Consider the following 19,542-nt stretch of genomic DNA (forward strand, 5'->3'; position numbering starts at 1 on the left):
ATAAAACATATTTGAGAATATATTGTCTATTTAAAAAATAAGAAATAAACAAATCATTAACTTGTTTAATTTTTGCAGGAATTATTTATTACTTATTCTTATATTATAATATATTTTACATATACCTTTTTTATAACAATAATAATAAAAGTAAAAAAAGAAAATATTATTCAAAGTGTAAAGCAATATTTTTTCAATTTTTATTAAAAAAAATTTTACATATTAAAACAAGCACATTCTTTTATATTTCTTTTTGTACAAATATGACAATTTTTCTCCGGGTGTAAGTAAGTGTAAAAACAAAGCTGTAGACTTTGTTTATATTGTAACATATATCAGGACGGGTAAACAAAAATATAAAACTTTTGGATTTCGAATTTTGGTGGGTTTTTTTTAGAAATTTTATATCCACTATCTATTTATATTTATATTTCCCGTTTTATGTTTGATTCTTGCCGGAAAAAAGTGTTCACAATGTGATGTTACTGATAGAAAATGATTTATTGCTCTAACCCAGATTAAAAAAAAATTGTTTGGTTTTTGTAGGAAACACTTCAATTGTTCATTGTTCTTCTCGGATCTAAAAAAGAAGATACTTTTTTGCGTGCTTTCAATTTCAATTTTGGATATCCGATTAAGTTATATGTATTTTACGAGATTTAATTAAAACTTAAACAAAGCAACATTCTCAGCGCACAACCAACCTCATTGTCAGCTTCGTGACGGTAATATCCGTTGGCGAACGTGGTAACGCGATTCTCGACCGCGTACTCGTCCTCGTCGTCGACGTGGCGACGTTCGGCCGGCCCGAATGATTCGCGACTGATTTCTTCGTGGTAAGAAACAACGGGCTTGCCGCCGTTAATGTTACTGTTGACGTCCGCGCGCGCCACGCGTTTCACGGACTGCCGATTCACCGTCACATTACCGTTCCTCTGCGTCGCCAGGCCGTTGATATTCGCTTGCTTTCGCACTTTGTTCTCGAGCGGTTCCAGCGGGTAGCTCCTGTCGATTCCCTTCACGGTAGTCTGCCGCCTTTCGTCGAACATTTGCCTCACCTGCGCAACAATTAACTGTATTCTCGAACGACACTTCGATTAAAGTTACAAAAGAGTGGGGACAGGCTTTAAGATAATACGTTATGTAAATTAATTATGAAGTGAAAATGTCATAGGAGCAACCTGTGCTTGTTAATACGAAGCCGAGTTTATTGGAATTAATCGAACAATATGATTATTGTTTATTATATATTGTGTATTATATATATTATATATATGTAATATATTGTCGTATATGTTTCAATTCTCGATTTGGATTCTTTTAAACGCAGATAATTAGTTTCGTTGTGAAATTTATAGATTTTTCTTTCATCCTAAGTATAACAACATTAATTTAATTATGAAATGATAAAACCTTGCCTAAAAATGATAATATAACTATAATAAAAATAAATAAATGTATATAAAAAATACAAAAGTATTGACTACTTTTACTATACAATTATTTATATTATTGATACTTTTTATAAAATATTGTTAATTATTGCACAATTAATTTGAAATAGATTTCAATGAATTATATTTTACATGTAGACTCATCTTAATCATATGTGCAAAACTTAAATAAAAAAATTATTTAATAATTAAAAAACATTTTAGCTTGTATTATGTATCAAAAACATTTTGATAATTTATATGTTCAAAAAAATATAACACGTTAGAGAGAATATTGCTAATAAGAGTCGGTACTAAATATTCATGCAAGAACTTTATTTTAAGTGATGTTAAACGCAAGTTACGTCATTTTCTAAAGGTATCAAAAATGACAAAAATGTAAAGACTCTATCATTCCGTTGTTCGACACCAGCAAAGTCATATCTTCTACATGTTTAATTATGACGGACAGTTTATCTTCTCTTTTCGTCTTTTTATTTTAATGACCGTTGTTTCCTGATTGACATGAGTTAGAGCCTTTACATTTTTAATGTTCGCTTTTAGAAGATGACGTAACTTGCGACTACGGACAATCTTGCGTTTTTATATTTTGCACTGAAGAGGACTCGAAATGTGAGTCGAACGTTTGCGTATTCAATGTATGTACATACATATTTTCAATTACGTTCGCGTTTAACATCATTTAAAATAAAGTTCTTGCATACAAATATCTATATGCTCTTATTGGCAATATTCTCCCTAATGTATTATTTCAATTATTAGAGCTTTATTAACTCTTTGCATTTTTAAAAAATATTGCAAATATTGCAACATGAAATACTATACTGTATAGCAATATTTTAAATAAAGAATCAAATAATTTGCACAATTTCTGGCAAATTATTGAAAAATTTTAACTCGACGGAAATGTTATGTTATGACGCATTTTTCTAGTGCAATTATTATGAAATTTTCGTCAATATATGATGTTATTATACAATATTTGCACAATGTATTTATCGAAGTAATCTTGTTCCCTTTTTCATTCGAGATAGTAAAGTAAAATAAAACATAGAATCAACCCAGACAGCGCAAATTGGGACAAATGTCTAAAATAGGGACATAAGACGTTTTAAAGATGCCTTTAAGATATTTTTAGTTCATATTTCTATGTCTAAATAAAAGATCTATTTAACGTTTCTAAAACATCTTATGTCTTGATTTTGCACATTGTGCTGTCTGGAAAGAAACTGATGCAAATTAAATCGTCAAGGCGTCAAGGTATTAAATAATATAAAACTTTTTTGATAGATCAAATAAAACTAGAAAGAAAGACGGTGACGAAAAAAGGTGACGAAACTTTATTAAAACAATTGTCTCGTGTGCCACAACAAACAAAAATGTTCGAATAATTTCGATAAACTCGGCTTCGCATTAACAGCCGACTCTCTTACGCCACTTTCACTTCATGTGAAATTTTAAACGTTCACGGACAATAGTTTAAACTTGTAACTTGCTGAAAATCCACGTCTGCGCCAAAGGAATAGAAAAAGTAAATGGCGTTTATATTTTCGGAATTGCTTCTCCGAGAATAAATCGGCGCACGACAGGGGAGCTGACAATTCTATACGTATATCTATAGTAAAGATGATTTTGTACAGTAAACGGATTGCCGTCTATTTCCACTTACCTTACCGCCTTGCGAGGTCGAGGTCGTCGTCGTCGTCGTCGTCGCCGTCGCCGTCACCGTCGTCGCGGTTCTGATCGCGGTGGAGCCCCCGTGATTCGAACCCGCGCTACCCCGCTGCACCACCTGGTAGGCCCGTTGCTGCTGCTGATCGTATAGCTGCAGCAACTTCTGCTCCTTCTCCTGCAGCTGCTTCTGCTGGAAGCGTGCCTGCGAGTACGCGAGATAATCCGGTTTGAGTGTCGGCGTGTCGCCGTGCGGAAATGCGGGCCGACGTTGCCCGCCGCGGTCGGGAGGTCGTCGTCGGCTCGCACGCAGCGAGAGGTGCATGGTTATCGCGGGCGGGCTCTACTGCAGCCGCTATAGGCTGTGCACGGCGACGACGATGCACATGCAGGCAGCAGGGCACCGGCGCGCTGCCTCATCGATTCACCTCTAACCTACATGCGAGGGGGGTTAGTAAACTCGTTATTATGCCAAAGCGGGGATCGTTCGTCTCTTAACCCTGCGCCTCCACCCCGAAAGCCTCCCTTTTTCCTGCCTCCCCTTCCCCTCCTCCTTCCTGCCCTTTGGCGCTCTCCCGGGCCGTGTTATTAGAGGTATTACTCCCGATCGCGGGAGCTACGAGTGAACGGTGTCGCGCGATTACGTTATGTTAGCCGCGTGCCGAAGATACGGTCTCAATTGCGTTTGTAAAAAGAGCTGGGGGAAAAAAGTAGATTTGCGTTGTGTTATTCGTTGTTCTGGATATAGGCATTGATTTTTTAATACAATTCCGCCGATTCGATTATAATCGCGTATTGGAAAAAAGTTTTTTTTTCCCGAGGGGGCAGCTGCAAATTAAAAAAAAAAAAAGAAAAAAAAAAGAAATAATGCGTCCCTCGAAATATCCGTTTTTGTTGAATACAAAAGGGGAAAAATTAAGGTGGAGCAATATTTCTCAAGATTCAATCACTTTGTTGCTCCTTTTAACGATAAGCAAAGCTTCATTGTTAACTTTTTACATACATTCAGAATGGGAATTTCGTATAAGGTAAACGTCCCAGTGGCCGGACATGTTACCTATATCCGGACACTTACACAAAATTTCTTGTTATTAATCTCAAATGCTTTTGTTACTATAATAAAAATAAGATTATAATTAAATTTTATTATTATTAAAAAAAAGAACGTTTGAAATTAATATGAAGTTTTTGTGTGGAAGTATCCGGTCGCTGAGACGTTTACTTTAGTCGTTTTGGAAAAAATGGAGCAAAGATCAACTGCGGCTTAATAATCATGCAGCAGCTCTTAATTGCAATTCCCTTCGATGATTGCATCGGCAATCAGCCGCGCCACTAATTGATTCATTCCTAATGAAGCCGCCATATTGGACACTTTACCTCAGTATACCGTACAATTACAAGCGTAAACTCGAGATCCAGCGTGGAGATTATTGATAATAATAATGCAGCGTTAATTGGTTATATTTGTGATCGTATATCAACTGGCGGTTGTGCCAGGAAATTTTTAGACGTACATAAATTGCATCAAAGCGATCTCGAATTTCAGGTAACCATTATATGTTATAATTATGATACGTGTGTATAGAGGAGAGTTACTAAATGCGAACCGATTGCCTAAATCGTATCTCATCAACATTTTTATTTTATACTTAAATATAAAAAGGACTTAATAATAACTTAATAAACAAACTTAATAAAGCAGTATTTAATAATAAAAAAGTGTAATAAGTGAAAAAGTATTATATATAAGAAATTAATAAGTTACATCTTATTTTGTGCGCGATAACAATTAATACTTAAAAAAATAAAATACAATAATGTTAATTTTTTATCAATTTATGTAGCTAATAATAATGCTATCATTCAACTTTATAAATATTCTTTGTAAAGGTAATCGTTAGTTAAAAGAAGAACCAAAATTAAGTAATTTTTTACGTGCAAGATTGATTTAGGTCGCTTGAATTATTTGTTTTAAAGCATCTTGCAAAAAGGCTTATAATAAAAAGACTTTTAATAATTTAATTTGTTATTAATGTAAAATAAAATTATAAGAATAGATACTTGAAGTATTACGTTACAATTTCAGTTCATTTACGTATAAATTATTGTAAAGTGTAAAATGTAATAAAAAATAACTTAAGTGATATTTGGCAATTCTTCTTTATTTATTGATTAGATTAATTTTGTATTACAAAATAATCTTTTAAATGTATGAAATAAATTAATTATTCATGGAATTAAATTACGCAATATTGACTGTATTGTCGTTATTTCTTTATTAATATTCGTGATGAATTGCCATTACATTGATAAACGTAGTACACGTCCATGAGATTTCATTGACTGATAAGCTATAAACATGATAGCAATATTTCTACTGTGCTCTAATTAAATATAATGGTATTTATTATAATAGTTAATACGTTGAAGTTTCGCTGCCAATTAAGAAATGAACCAATGTTAAAAAAACAAAAAAACGAATAAAAAGATTAAGGGAGTATTTTAGTTTAGAGAGCGAAATATTAATCTATTTTTAAGAATTAAAAAAATCTGTTACATATATTTTGTACACTTTTACATATCTTCTTATATATATTTAGTAAATGATTTATAAATTTTGTTATGGCTAAATGTTATGTTTATTACTTTATATATTAGTAATGGACGTATGGAAAAACGGTTTTGTTAAATTATCTAAAACAAATTTCCTGTTAGATTATATAAAATAATCATGTAGAATGTTCAAGCTAATTGCTAGAATGTTAAAACTCTATAATGCAGCATTGCTAATCATGCTTGAATATCCTTTATAATTATTTCAATGGTCTATAAAATTTATTTTCAGATCTGTATTTAGCTAAATTTTTAGATATTTTTCAAGTTGGCCGATATGATTTCTCAAAAATTACTAAAACTCAACTTTTGCATATGTGTAAGTATATGTCCGTTCATCGTTCAAATTAGGATTAATGAAAAATATTGTAGTTTATTGAAATATTATAATTTTAAAGAACGAATGTCGCTTTCATAATAAAATTGATTGAATTTATCATGTATGTAAAAATAGTTAATTTATAGATATTACAATATTTTAGTTCAATTAATAGACATATATTTTACGTATACGTAGAAATTGAAGTCGATGATATTTAGTAGTTTCTGAAAAATCACGTCAACCATCTTGAAACACGTTTGTTTTTAAATTTACGTAACATAAAAACAAATAAACATTTAACCATATTAAAATGCATAAATATTTACTTTATATTTACAAGCAGTGTAAAAACGTAGTAATATATATGTGCAGAAGTAAAAAAAATTCTAAAAATAGACGAAAAAACTTCCGCTCTCTGAAATAGAATATTCCTTTAAATAGTGAGCTCGACTAGTTGAAAATAGATCAATAAACGGTACGTGAATTGCGCTTCGGAATCGCACTCGTTTGGTACGCGTGACAGAAAAATGTGCGCGAGCGGTTTTTGAAGAAAGGATCGTGTCGATTGAGTGCCGATTTAAATCGCGTGGGCACACGTGGACCACCCGAGATTCGACAAGTCCGACATACATGACCGTATATAGAATAAGCGATGTTCCCGTTTCGCCGCTTGCCTCGCTTTTCGTGGTTTCTCCTTTTTCAACTTCAGGATACTGCGTTACGAAATGCTTGACGTTGACCTGCTTTGACGATACCATCACCTAACACGTGCGTTACTTCTCCGTTAACGACGTCAAATAATATTTTTGTTTGCACACTTATGATCTTTATTGATCAAGAAAGTTTCCCAGCTTTAAAAAATGGAGGGAAGTCACATGACTTTTTCTTCATGCATATCTTTAAATAATGAATTTAACATTGCTATTAAAATAATAAATAATATTACAATATTATAAATGAAAATTTATAAATAAAATTAGCAATAAAAGCAATAGTTTATTATTAAATATCTTCTTTATATCAACAAATATTAACGTAAAAAGATTAAAAAAAATTTGTTTACAATAATGACTTAAAGTTTAAAATTTAAACGTAGTAATAAGCGACATTGTCATATTTTTACCAGTGTTACGTTATATTTGAAGAAAATTATATAATTTATGAACATTTTAACAACTCTTACACGAAAATGGAACTTTGAAATGTTCTTCAAACTTTACTTTTTTATAAATATGATTCCTAAAAATTCTTTTATTTGCGGTTAAATTATTTAAATTTTCTCCCATAAAGTTCAATGCTATTTTGGAAAGTTGTATTTTAGCTTAAAGGAAATTACGATAAGAAAATTTAACAAGAATTTGAAAAAATCCAAGAATACCCTGTACATTATTATTCACAAAGATATTTCCAAAATTTCAAGTAGTAAGAAATTCGATTTTTAGACGACGATTATTTTTATGCTCTCGGATCTCAATATATCTTGTGACACAGTTATATTATTTTTGAAAGTTGCATTGAAATTCGTAGTACCATATTTTCCAAATTAGGAAACGTGGAGTCGTATTCCTGAGCCGCCCATGATGTTTTCATGTCCATGGAGACTCCGCGAGCGCCCAGCTGTTGCGACCGGATATGCATTTCTTTTTGCTTTCTCGACTCTTCTGGATGTCGTCAACCTTGCGCACGTTTCTCAGAGAGAGAAAGGTAGTTCTCACACGAATTACTTCACATTTAAAGCACAGACACGTGTTTATCCAATCACGAATCATCGGCACGCTGTTGGTCTTTCTTTCTAGCACTCAAGGATTATCATCTCGACTTCTTTTTTCGAGTAGTTTTCAAAAGTGCAGTTTTGTAAAGTCCCGTCAATTGGCACTTCAGATTCTTAATTCACACTTGCAATCGTTGATTGTCAATTAATAAGTCTTTCAAATATATTTTAGAAAAAGGATTTAGAAAACGTAACACAGTTACGCGCTGCATGTTTCGCATATCTGTTCTTTTAGAAATAACATAGAATTTCTGAAGAAAGAAAAGTTTGCTAAAGCTATAGTAGTCGTACGCGCAAGCCTATTTGACGATAAGTAGAGGTTGCAATGGGAGGAGGGGGGTAAGGGAGGGGAGTGCGACATGTCAAGTTCACGATCTCTTCTCCTCCAACTTGGCGAAAGAGAGAACTTACGTGTTCGAGGCAAGTTGAACATTGTTAAAGAGTGCCACGTTAAGTTTGCTTACTGATGTTTTAAAAATTCGCGTGCAATGAAAATATCGCGCCGATGTTATCTTTGAAACGTCTTTATAAATAATTTTCTCTTATCGTGTATATTAACACTTCCTGCGCTTAAAATGGATATTTAAAAAAAATTATTCTATAAATGTTATGCAGTAGATGCACCTGCGCTGTCACGCAATTTATCTACTCTCTGAGCGTTTTCGTTTAAATTTAACTCTTTACACATAGTAGCAAACTGTGATTTATTATCATAGGAAATTGGTAATTTTCTCGAGTTTATTTAATTTTCTTCGTAATCTCATCAAATGCAAAATACGTTAGAGACAATCTCTGTTACAATTATTATAAAAAGAACTGCTTTTAGGTAAATTTATATTTTTAAACTAAATTAAATTAATGATTTCTATAAAATGAATTTAGTTACTTTAAAAGTTACAGAAAAGTAAAAGAACAGAAAACTAATTTAGTTAAGAGATATGTTAAAATTAAATTAAATTAAATTAAATTAAAAGTTAATTTCAAAAAGTACTATTGAATTAGTGTTGTCTTTTTATTAAAGTAGATTACTCTTAACAATTACAAAAAAAATAAAAACTCTTAACATCAAATATGTTTGTAAATATATTTATTTGTAAATTTAATTTATACGAAATAACGAAGAAGTGTTGTTTAACGTCTATTTTTATTTATCATTTTTTTCTTTGACAAGCTTTTAACTTCGAGAAAAGGTAATAAGTTAAAATTTATGTATCTTAAAAATAATTAATTAAATTAAATTAAAAGTTATTAATTTTTTAATTAATTATTATTTAACTAAGTATAAATAAATAAAACATTATAGGCTCTAAAAAAATTTTTAATAATAAATTTTTCATAAATTTTTAAATAAACGACGGCTCAGCTGGATGTTAATGCTATAGTGTGATTGTCACAATAATAAAAAAAGTTACCCAAGTTAATAAATATAATTTCAGCCATAAACGTTTCGCTTTTTAAATAGTTTATCTTCAGTGTTACATCATTTTTTTTTACGTAACGTAGCTAGCTAAATTCACATTCAAGATCTTATTTATTTATTAAAAATCTTTATTACGTTACACCAATTTTAGAATACATATTTTTAGAAAACATCTATTGTATTAATTATGTCTGAGCGAATTTTTTTATAGCGATATCGCGACACATCACACCATATTGTATAAGTTAGGTTTATCAAAACCTACTGTTTTCACAATTTTATCAGTAAATCTGCCGAAGGTAATCTTCGTTAGATCGATACTGTTGTCGTAGCGAGTGGCAACACAAGCAGCAATTACGCCGTTTTTCAGAATGCGATTCGATTTCATATTCTAGTGTCTGGTATTTTTCTTTTTTTTAAATTTGCGAAAGATAATCGTCGGCGCGACGATACGCGTACATGTCGTTCTGAAATATCGCGATATGACGTTCACGAATTGCACAAAATACGACGCTCAATGTCAACATCACCAGTCGGTTTCTCCTCGCGGACGATCGCGCGGGTTAATCGCAATTACGATTAATTTCACGAAAGTCACGGTGTTACGCCGGAATTATTCGGTCGCGGGGCGGACAGTTTAATAATCGGCGCGCACATTGCAAATAGACGCCGATAGGATTACCGTGGCGACTGTGAGTGTTACCATCACAACTGCGTGTTGTTGCAAACTAACACAGCGTGCTGACTTCGCGCGCATGTCCGCCTAAGCGTGTCCTGTCCACCCTTGCGACGACGGTGACGACGGTAGCAGCCGCTGCCGTCGGATTACGATCGAAAAGGCACCCACGCACACGTGATCGAATCCCGAGGGTCGATTTACGTCGATTCGCTTCAATAGTTTAACGTTCTTTCCGCCTCCTACCTTCGCGAGCGTATAGTGGCGTAATCGAGCAAGGCGACCGGCCGGACAGAATCATCGATATATACGGGGGAATTTATGTGTGCCGAGTATAAGACGTGTAAAACATGATGTACCGCCGCTCCAGTGCAACACCGAGACGCCTTTATATAAGGAGAGAATATATGATGGCCCGATAATAAATATACGATAGTGATTTCTCTAACGCGATATTAATAGATTCTTAAATAAAATCAAATATGTTTATATCAATTAATTTCGTTTAACATATTGCACTTTTATAAGCTTTTTTTATTAATATGCAATAGAACATTTTTTCGTAATTTTATATATAATTGTTTAGAATTTCTGGATGATTCTATAATTCTTTAAAAAATTACTAAAACTTTGTACGAATTGAAACACTTTTTAAAAATGTTGGAAAAGTTTATATCTTTCCTACTAATCCTATTAATTTCCTACTAAAAATCCTTTGTACATGTGAATTTTGGATATTCTAAGAGTTCTTATTCTAAATAATTTCTCTTTTTTTTGATGGAATTTTATAAAATGTAATAAAGTTTAAAGTACCTTTTAGAAATCATGGAATGAGAATCATAGAAATCTTAGAATATTTTAGAATTTACATACATAAAAAATTCAAACACAAAGAGACAGATTTTTTGAATCAATATTTTGGAAAAGTGTTTTAATTTGAAAATTCTGAGAATAAGTTTTATCGGGGTAAAAATATTTAAAAAAATAAAAATTAAAACGATATATTAAAGATATTCCTTTCTTTCATTTTATCATTAAAAGTGAGCCTTTAAAATGTAATACTGGACATTATTAAACTAATTAATACTTATTTTAAGTATAAAAAGCATTGTTGTTAGTACTGTTATATTCAAAATAAGTAATAATTGCTGGTCGATTTAATACAGTCCAGCATTACATTCTTATAAGGAATGTTTCTGTATGTATTTCTAAATAATATATAATAATAAAAGTAACGTGTCTCTTGGAAATTATAGTAACAGTAGTAACATTGATTTATCACGGCATATTATAGTCTTTACAGTCTCTATTATAATCTTTACAGTCGGAGTAAGTTTATTCGCAAGGTATAAATCGCGCTCGCGAAAGAACACGAGACAACCTATCGACGTAACTCGGAAATTTCTCCGAAGTACAAAGTTCAAGGTTGGAAGGAGAGTAATGGAAGTGATCTTAGAAATTGATATAAACGAGTCGTATGTTTGGCAGTCAGTTTATCAAGATTTATTACTTCCTTGTCGCTTTCATAGACCGTCGGCTCGCCTGGACGCGAAAAATTGGCCGTTTGGACGAGTTAATGTCAATTTGCGACAATAAGGTGAACGTTATCGCAGATAAGCACCGAGTGACGAGTATTATTCGCCGAATAGAAATTCCTTAAAGATTAAAAATTTACTTGGTATTTTTAAATAGTTTCGTAGGCGTTATATCTCTTGCATCGCATAAAAATGAAGAAAACCGACCAAATTGCTCGAGAATCACTCTTAAAATCATTTTATTCTTTGTTGTTTATTAAATATTAAACAAATACAAATAAAGTTTGCAAAACATTATTCAAAGAATGTGCCTAATATTGATAAGAATCAAATTCGGAAGATAACTTATCCTTATTTAAAAAGCGACACAGAAACAGTTTAAACTTTATTGAAATTTTATCTAATTTTAACAAAGTTATTGTTTCAATCAAACATTTAAGCTACCCATATATTTGACTAAATTCTAGATGACAACGTTTAGTTTAATAATAAATTAATAATTTAGGATAAACTTTTTTTATTACTTCTTATGTGCCATTGTACAGTAAGTATATAAACTACGTTTAAATGTATTTTTTGATCAGTTTATGTTAATAAACAGATTTGTATACAAACTTTATTTCTTGTGCTATTTATTACTATTTATTATATCTATTATATTTATTACTATTCCTGAGATTTGACATCCGCGTATCCCATTTCTTACTAGTTAAACTAGTAAGAAATAATTTTTTCACTTTTTATTTTTTCATTAAGACTAGATTTAAATTTAAATTTTGGAGATTTTCATTAATTAGAGTTATGTCATAGTTGTAATATGTATTTTAAGAGTCGGAAACTCTTGCATCAGTCGGAAATATTAAAACACATTTATAAAAGCAATGTTAATTTAAAGATGTATTTTATATTACGTGCCTTTATCCTGTTTTTATAAATTATGTTCCATTTCAATTTTAATAGTGGTGCTCTGTGCGCCTCGTCAGGAATAGGTTTCTAGGAAAAATCGTTATAATGCTTCCCGGGAAGCATCCCGTTCGCGTGCCGTCCTATCAAGTTCGCAGCGTATTGCTGCGTCATGTTACTGCAAAAAAAAAAAAAAAAAAGTAAAGGAAAAAGAAAATCGCCTCGCTTGCGTCACTTTGATTTCTCCGTTGAGTTTTGCTTCTTTCGCGTAAATTACGTTTTTGCTGGAACACGCTGCAAGCTGCCGCGAAAATTGGTTGCCTTCGCGGCAGAGAAAAAAAAACCGCGCTTTCCTCTTAGAAGTATCAATACAAACGTGCAGCTCGCAAAAGGACATACTATGAGAAACATAACTCTTTTGCGAGGAGATAAACGTTGAACCGTTTCCCGACAATGTTGCCTGCAAACGAATTTAGATCGAGATAATCGTCTCAGTGCAAATGAAAGAAATGCTCATCTTGTTTTCGTAATAATATCGTTAATCTTCTTGTACTCGATATTCGATAAAAATCTTTTTAAATGCTGTTTCGGTAATAATATCGTTAATCTTCTTACACGCGATATTCGATAGAAATCCTTTGGAATGCTTGATACATAACAACATATTTTTCTCTTTCATCGCAATTTATTGAAGAATTTAAATTGCCGAGAGTCAAAGTACAACCATTTCACGATTAATTTTAATTTAAATAGCTATAAATGGAAATCACGTTGTGTGCAATTTCTGTGGATTGGACTTTCGCAATTAAGTCTCGATAATCGAGTTCCCCTTCCCCGTTACTTCATAAATGTAATGTCAATGCGCGACAGAATTGGCCAAGTGATTTCCGTATATCCGATTGACGTACGAGAGTACACACAGCCATTACTTGAAAATTATCTATTTATATGTTTGTACCTCGGATGACCCCACCCGTCCTCGCGAAATATTGATTTTGAGTCGCGTTTGTAAACGAGGTTACGACAAATACGAAATTTATTGTATGCCGGGGGAAGAGGCGGGAAGGGGACGGGAAGAGAAAACCGTGGAAATGCTGGGCGCAGTTCCTACAGGTACTACTACTACACGCGATTACAGTGGTCGGCAGACCGGGAACCAATCATTTCGCACGACCGACGATGCTCCCGGGGAAACCTTGAACTTTGCATCTCCCGTCGAAGACGAATCGAATTTTCGCGTGCGACCATGCGAACTTTTTATACGCGCGTCACATGCCATATCAGCGGGGCACTTCTTCGAAAGGCTGGGATTTAACCCTGGGATAAGAGTTTGGAATTAATTTCCCGGATACGAACGTGAAAAATGAACTCCGCGATCGTCACGATTCCGTTGAAAGATAGAAAGATATTTTGGCGGGTTTACTATTCACAGAGCCTTGCGCAGCTGCATTATAGTAATGTTGCGATTTTGCATATTGCAGTGCAAAGATATTTTCAAAATATAAATATGCAGCAATAGATCAAATACATTGTAAAAATAAACTGTTGTAAAATCTCATGTATAAATATATTGACGCATGCACATTGTTTGATCAGTCAAGATTATTCGTTATATGTAAAAGAGTATTGTATTTAAGGAGTTTTTAAAAATGCTTAGTGGTAACAATTAAAACAATTTTTCTTTGTTATATAACAGTTATATTGTTGAGTAGGAAATTATAAACTGACAGTTATATAATTCTTAGTTGGCGTTTGTTGGGTAAAGTGACATCCCTTTATTTTTAATTTCCTTCTTTAGGAGACCTGTGCCGGTATTGGCGACTTTCCTCTACATATACACATGTCCTACGGATTGTTGGTTCAATTTCAATATATCTTAATTCATTACATAAAAGTTCTTAAATATGTATTTTATTTTGATATTATTGCAATACTGCATTGCAATATATTTGAAAGCAAATATTACAGTAACATTTGGCAATATTTTTACAATATTGCAATAAAACATTTCTGCGGTGTTTCTTTTTGTGTTGTACGGATGGTATCAAAAATTCTAATCCCTATGTCTGTGTTACATATTGATTTTGACGTCCGCTTCTTTGAAATGCGCCGCTCGTAGCAACGAAAGTTTAACGTTAACGAGCGAGATGGCACGCTCGAGGAAAGAAAGAGAGTTGGGGAGAGGGGGATGGGAGGGAGGAAGGTGCAACTTCGAGATCGCGGCGGCGCATCTCATTGTCTACCACAGATCCTGCACGTGTCCCGATAACGAACCTGCCCATAATTACTTTGCTTAACTGGGCATGCACCTCGCGAAATTACAATTACAAATCGGTGGCGAGCGAGGCTGCATCGCGCCTCCTCATCAATTATTTATGAGCCAATCCGTTGCCGTTCTCGGCGGTCCTCTCCTTGCCCCGAATCCACGTTTCAGATTTATCCGAGCGAGCTTTCCGTGCGGCACGCACCTCTTCGACATGCGGTGTTGTGCGTTGTGCGTGCGCCGAGCTGCGTGGGCGCACGTGAAACGCATCACGTCTCTGTCACATGCGAGAGAGGATCTTGATCGAAAAGCTTTTTTTCTTTCCACGTTCGACTCTTCTACGCTGAGCTGCGCAAGAGGATATATTTCTCTTCTTTATAATCTTTCAACAGCGAGGAATTTGTAATGTAAAAGATAAAATCAATTTTCACACAGTTTGTAGATGTATATCATTTCTTTCTGCTGGGTATCTAAAAATGGCCTAGCACTTCAACGATTACTTCGCGGTCTAATTAGCCCGAAGAATAAAATGGTCTTTCTAGAAACTTTTTTTAATGCTGGTCGCTCTGAATGGTTTAATCTGAAATTAGAAGTTTCTCGAATTCTTTTTGCAGTCCCATTATTCTAATAAGTTCCAAATTAGTCTCTTGCGAGGATAAATAATACCGATGACGGTAAAAATGTTTAGGAAATATGTTTAGCAAGCGAATCATATAACGACCGAGTGTGTTGGTCTCCAAACGATAATGACGTAATGTATTCATGATCGCTCGAGATCGTTTTTTTTTCGACTCACACCTTCCTTCGATGCAGGAAGGTCAAGCGTGGGCAACGAAATATACGTGCGTCGTTCACTCGTTGGATCGTTTTTGCGCGTTAATGCCAAGAGTCTTTTAAAGACGAATCGTATACTGCGTATAATTGCATTCTGCATTAGCTCTGCGTGCATTAATGTTTTTAATTTTGCTTGGAAATTGCGCGTGGAAATTCCACTTCCTCTCGTGCCTTATACAAAATTCAAAACACTACGGCAACTTCCACAAAGTATGAAACGACTCGCAAAATTGTTAAGGATTCATTTTTTTTTACAAATGTGCTAATATTTATGTTTTAAATGAACTGTACATATGGCAGTAGTGTTTATAATATTCTCTTTTTGTTGAACATTATATTTTCACATAATTTATTTATTTTATTAACTATTTCTTATACTGTTACAACACTAAAATTTAAAAGATAATAACATAAATCTTAATATTTTTGTATAAATACCTTAAGTATATTTTAAGTACTTAGGATAATTTATGCAACATTTTATTGTAATTAGAAACTTAAATGTTTTACAAATAAATAAAAAAGTAATTAAGATTTTTTTTATTTACACAGAACAATTAATTTCTACGTTGTAATAAAAGTTTACTAATTATATTATTTTCAATATTTAAAGTATGTAATTAATTTTAATAGTTTGTAATAAAGTAATCTGAATTTGTGATCGAGAAGTGTGCTGATATTCATACATTTATTTCATAAATTTATCTTCAAGTCAAATAAAATGTGATATGTAAATGCACGGAATAGTTTTAAGAGTATTAATAATCAGAGCGCGCGAAAAAAATGGTGAATGTGCGTGAGAATAATTATATTAAGAATTGAAGTAGCTGTCGCTTCGAAAGTTTTATCTTCTTTGAGAGCTATTTTTAGAGATCTCATTTTTTTTAAAATAACTGTTGCATAATATACACGAGCAAGCTTATATTTAATTAAAAAGTTTAATCAAATTAAAATCTATTTAAAATCTATTTTACCGGCAAAATTTGTCGGAAAATACTATGTTATAGTACGACATATCGTGTAATAATTTCATTGGACGATTTGAAGATTTTACATTATTTATAATCAATAGAATTCACGGGATAATGTTATATACCATATGACATAAATGCAGTTGTAATACAAAAAATATTTGCAAAATTAGAAATATATTTGCCGAATATTATTCATTTCTACACAACAAGAACAATTTTATTGAGAAATACATATTTGAAAATAATTGTTAATAATGAAAAAAATTGTATGATCTTTAAACTGATTATTATCATAACCTTCCGCAGCAATGTTATTATCATGCTGGATCGTCTTACGTAATTATTTTGTTAGTCCAGCATAAAATGGTTTTTTGTTCTACATCTGGCTAAATTTTCCGTGCATCAGCGGTGAAGATTCTTTTTTTAGACATAGTTCCTTGAAAATAATGCGTCTGAGAAGTTTGTCGTATGACGCATCTCAATGCAAAGGAAGTGACGTCACAGTATTATGGTTACGAGTACCTCAATAGTCGGTCATGGTTGACAAACCAAGCGTCCACTTTTTTACTCCCTTCAAGACTCCGCCATTCTTCTCCCGTACCTTAACGTAGTGGTCTGCAGGGAGGAGGGGTTGCCCTTAGAGGTGTGTCGGGTGAGAGATTAAAGTCAGCTATTAAAGTTCGTATGCAGATCGTTTTCTATTACGTGGGCACGATTTCGAAAGTAAACGCAGCACGTAGAAATAAAAATAAAAGGAAAAGCCGCATAAATATTTATTCTATTAAATTCCACTTACAAGCCATACACAATAATAAATACGTGCTTTTGTGTTGTATTAATTATTTGCCTATATTTTCTAAGAAGCGTCCGAAGTAATGGTTTTGATATAGTTCCCTGAATATGTTATTATCTTTAAGTAATGAATTATCACTGAAATTAATTCAAGCAAAGTTTGGCTAAAACCTGGTTGTAATTTGGAGATGAAATTATTTGAAACTTCTTCTGTAATTTTTACGTTTTGAATTTAATTATTTATCCCCATCAACTAGACACACACACACAATAGAGAAGTAAATGGAAGAGAGGTTTCCGCTTGATATTCGTCTAAATATCAGCTGTTTATCGGATTTGGATATATCGATACGTGGGTCGATCGCGCGTTGCTTGAACAAGATGCCATATATGTGTTTGCTTGATACAGAAACGATACGTGGGCCAAAAGAACACGCATCGAAGTTGTCTTAACCGGTCTGCCTTAACCAGAAAGTATTTCGATATTACAAGTAAGAGAGAGAGAGAGAGAGAGAGAGAGAGAGAGAGAGAGAGAGAGAGAGAGAGAGAGAGAGAGAGAGAGAGAGAGAACAGTCAATGTGCGGTTTATTATATTTTACAAAGGATTATTTTAATCAAGAATACGTTTTTATTTTATATGACACATTTACAGATGCACGCGACTTATAAATCTCACGGGTGTTAGGATTAATAGTTGACATATGAATAAATCGTTGCAATTGAAAATAAACTTTTATATGCTTTCATCGACGTTGAGAAAAGAAATTATTAATAATTCACTTGTCAACAATTATTATACTATATTATTAAATCTATTAATTATTATAATATTTTTAGATATTGACAAATGCATGTTTATAAAACAGGAGCTTTCTCAATAATTTAATAAGCAGTTTAATCTTTATTTAGTAGACTTCATAAATTGTGTTTTTATATAAAATTGCAGTTAAGAAATTTACAAAACAATAGAATTTCAATTTTGCTGCTTTATATATACGTTTAATTTATGTTTTATTAAAGGATAATCATTAAAACTGGCACACACCACTTTGTTTCTTAATAATATTTAAACAGGTGTGAAAAGAAAGTAAACTCTTTATGAAAGTATTTCTATCATAGTTTAGGAGTCTTCACTGTTTTTTGTATCTTGTAATAATTAATGTTTTCGCAACATAACTAAAAATAAACATCTGAGAAATAAGCCACCAAAACTGACATGGTAGACTACACATTTTCTTTTTCTTTCAATATAAATTATCTATATTTATAAAATATTTATAAATTAATATATATGTGAATTCCTAGAAGTCTTTTACATCGATGTAAAACATTTTTATACATCGATTATACAAATATTTTATACTATCCTGCAACACGCAACATGTAGCGCGACTATACACGCATAAAAGTTATAGTAGATTAGATTAGATTAAATTAGGTTAAATTCGCTTTTAGTGTATTTTATACAGCAGAAAAGCCATAAATGTATGAACTATGAGTTTTTATTTCTTTATTTACCTAAGCAAATTATGTTTTTATCGGTGCATGTTTTTATCAGTATTAATTTAGTGTAATGTTTAATTTCCGAAAAAAATAAGGAGATGCTGCTTTAAAAGACTTAAGGCAATATTGGCAATCTTTTTCTACTAGTTAAACAGCGACATTTAAGTGACGCTACTTGTTAAAAATTAAACATTCGTTCTTAAATAAACCTATTAACTCTGTCTACCGATGAAAACTCATCTTTTTAATGCGGGTATTTTTAACGGTGACAAAATTGATTATTTTACCTGTAACATCTCGAGACGCGACGATGCCTGTGGTGCTGCCATATCTCAGCTGTCTATGGCGATGTGCTTTTGTTCTGTAAAAACAAAATGCCATTATTTCTGGAACAATAAGTGAACATTCATTATTTTATATTTCAGCAAGTATATAAGTGGATTTTATTCTGTTTAATTACTTTCGATCTTGAACTTTTTTACTTAAATTTTAATACAAAAATTGTATCTATTGTTTTCTTGCGTAGATGATAATCATTAACCTCGATAGATGTTTATTAATTTTTATATATCCTATATAACATAACAAATTACTAATAATAAAATTATTAATAATAAAATAATTAAGAAAATTAGCAAAAATTAAGTTTAAATTTACAATATGTAAAAATTATTAATTTAATGTTGTTAATATTTTGTAGTGCTGCATAGATATAGAATGTACTACAATTGTTTTTAAAATAAGGAAAGTTATGAAAAAATTACAGATTAATCTATACTGCATTTAAAAATAATGTGTAACAATTTTTTAG

At 32.2% G+C, this 19,542-nt stretch overlaps 1 protein-coding gene across 2 annotated transcripts in view; it reads right to left on the reverse strand.

Annotated features, from left to right (window-relative positions):
- Positions 1-19,542, reverse strand: part of LOC105828160 — a 38,607-nt gene that overhangs the window by 11,701 nt on the left and 7,364 nt on the right. The window contains exons 2-4 of one of the 2 annotated variants that reach the window (XM_012666380.3): positions 19,019-19,092; positions 3,124-3,330; positions 705-1,058 (exon numbers count right to left, since the gene is read on the reverse strand). In XM_012666380.3, the coding sequence (XP_012521834.1) occupies positions 705-1,058; positions 3,124-3,330; positions 19,019-19,060 (603 nt within the window). In that variant the 5' untranslated portion in view covers positions 19,061-19,092. Of the gene's footprint in view, positions 1-704; positions 1,059-3,123; positions 3,331-7,590; positions 8,026-19,018; positions 19,093-19,542 lie in introns of those variants that run through there. The other variant, XM_012666379.3, reaches the window with a different exon arrangement.

This window comes from Monomorium pharaonis, chromosome 7 (assembly GCF_013373865.1).
Source record: "Monomorium pharaonis isolate MP-MQ-018 chromosome 7, ASM1337386v2, whole genome shotgun sequence".
Classification (NCBI taxonomy): domain Eukaryota; kingdom Metazoa; phylum Arthropoda; class Insecta; order Hymenoptera; family Formicidae; genus Monomorium; species Monomorium pharaonis.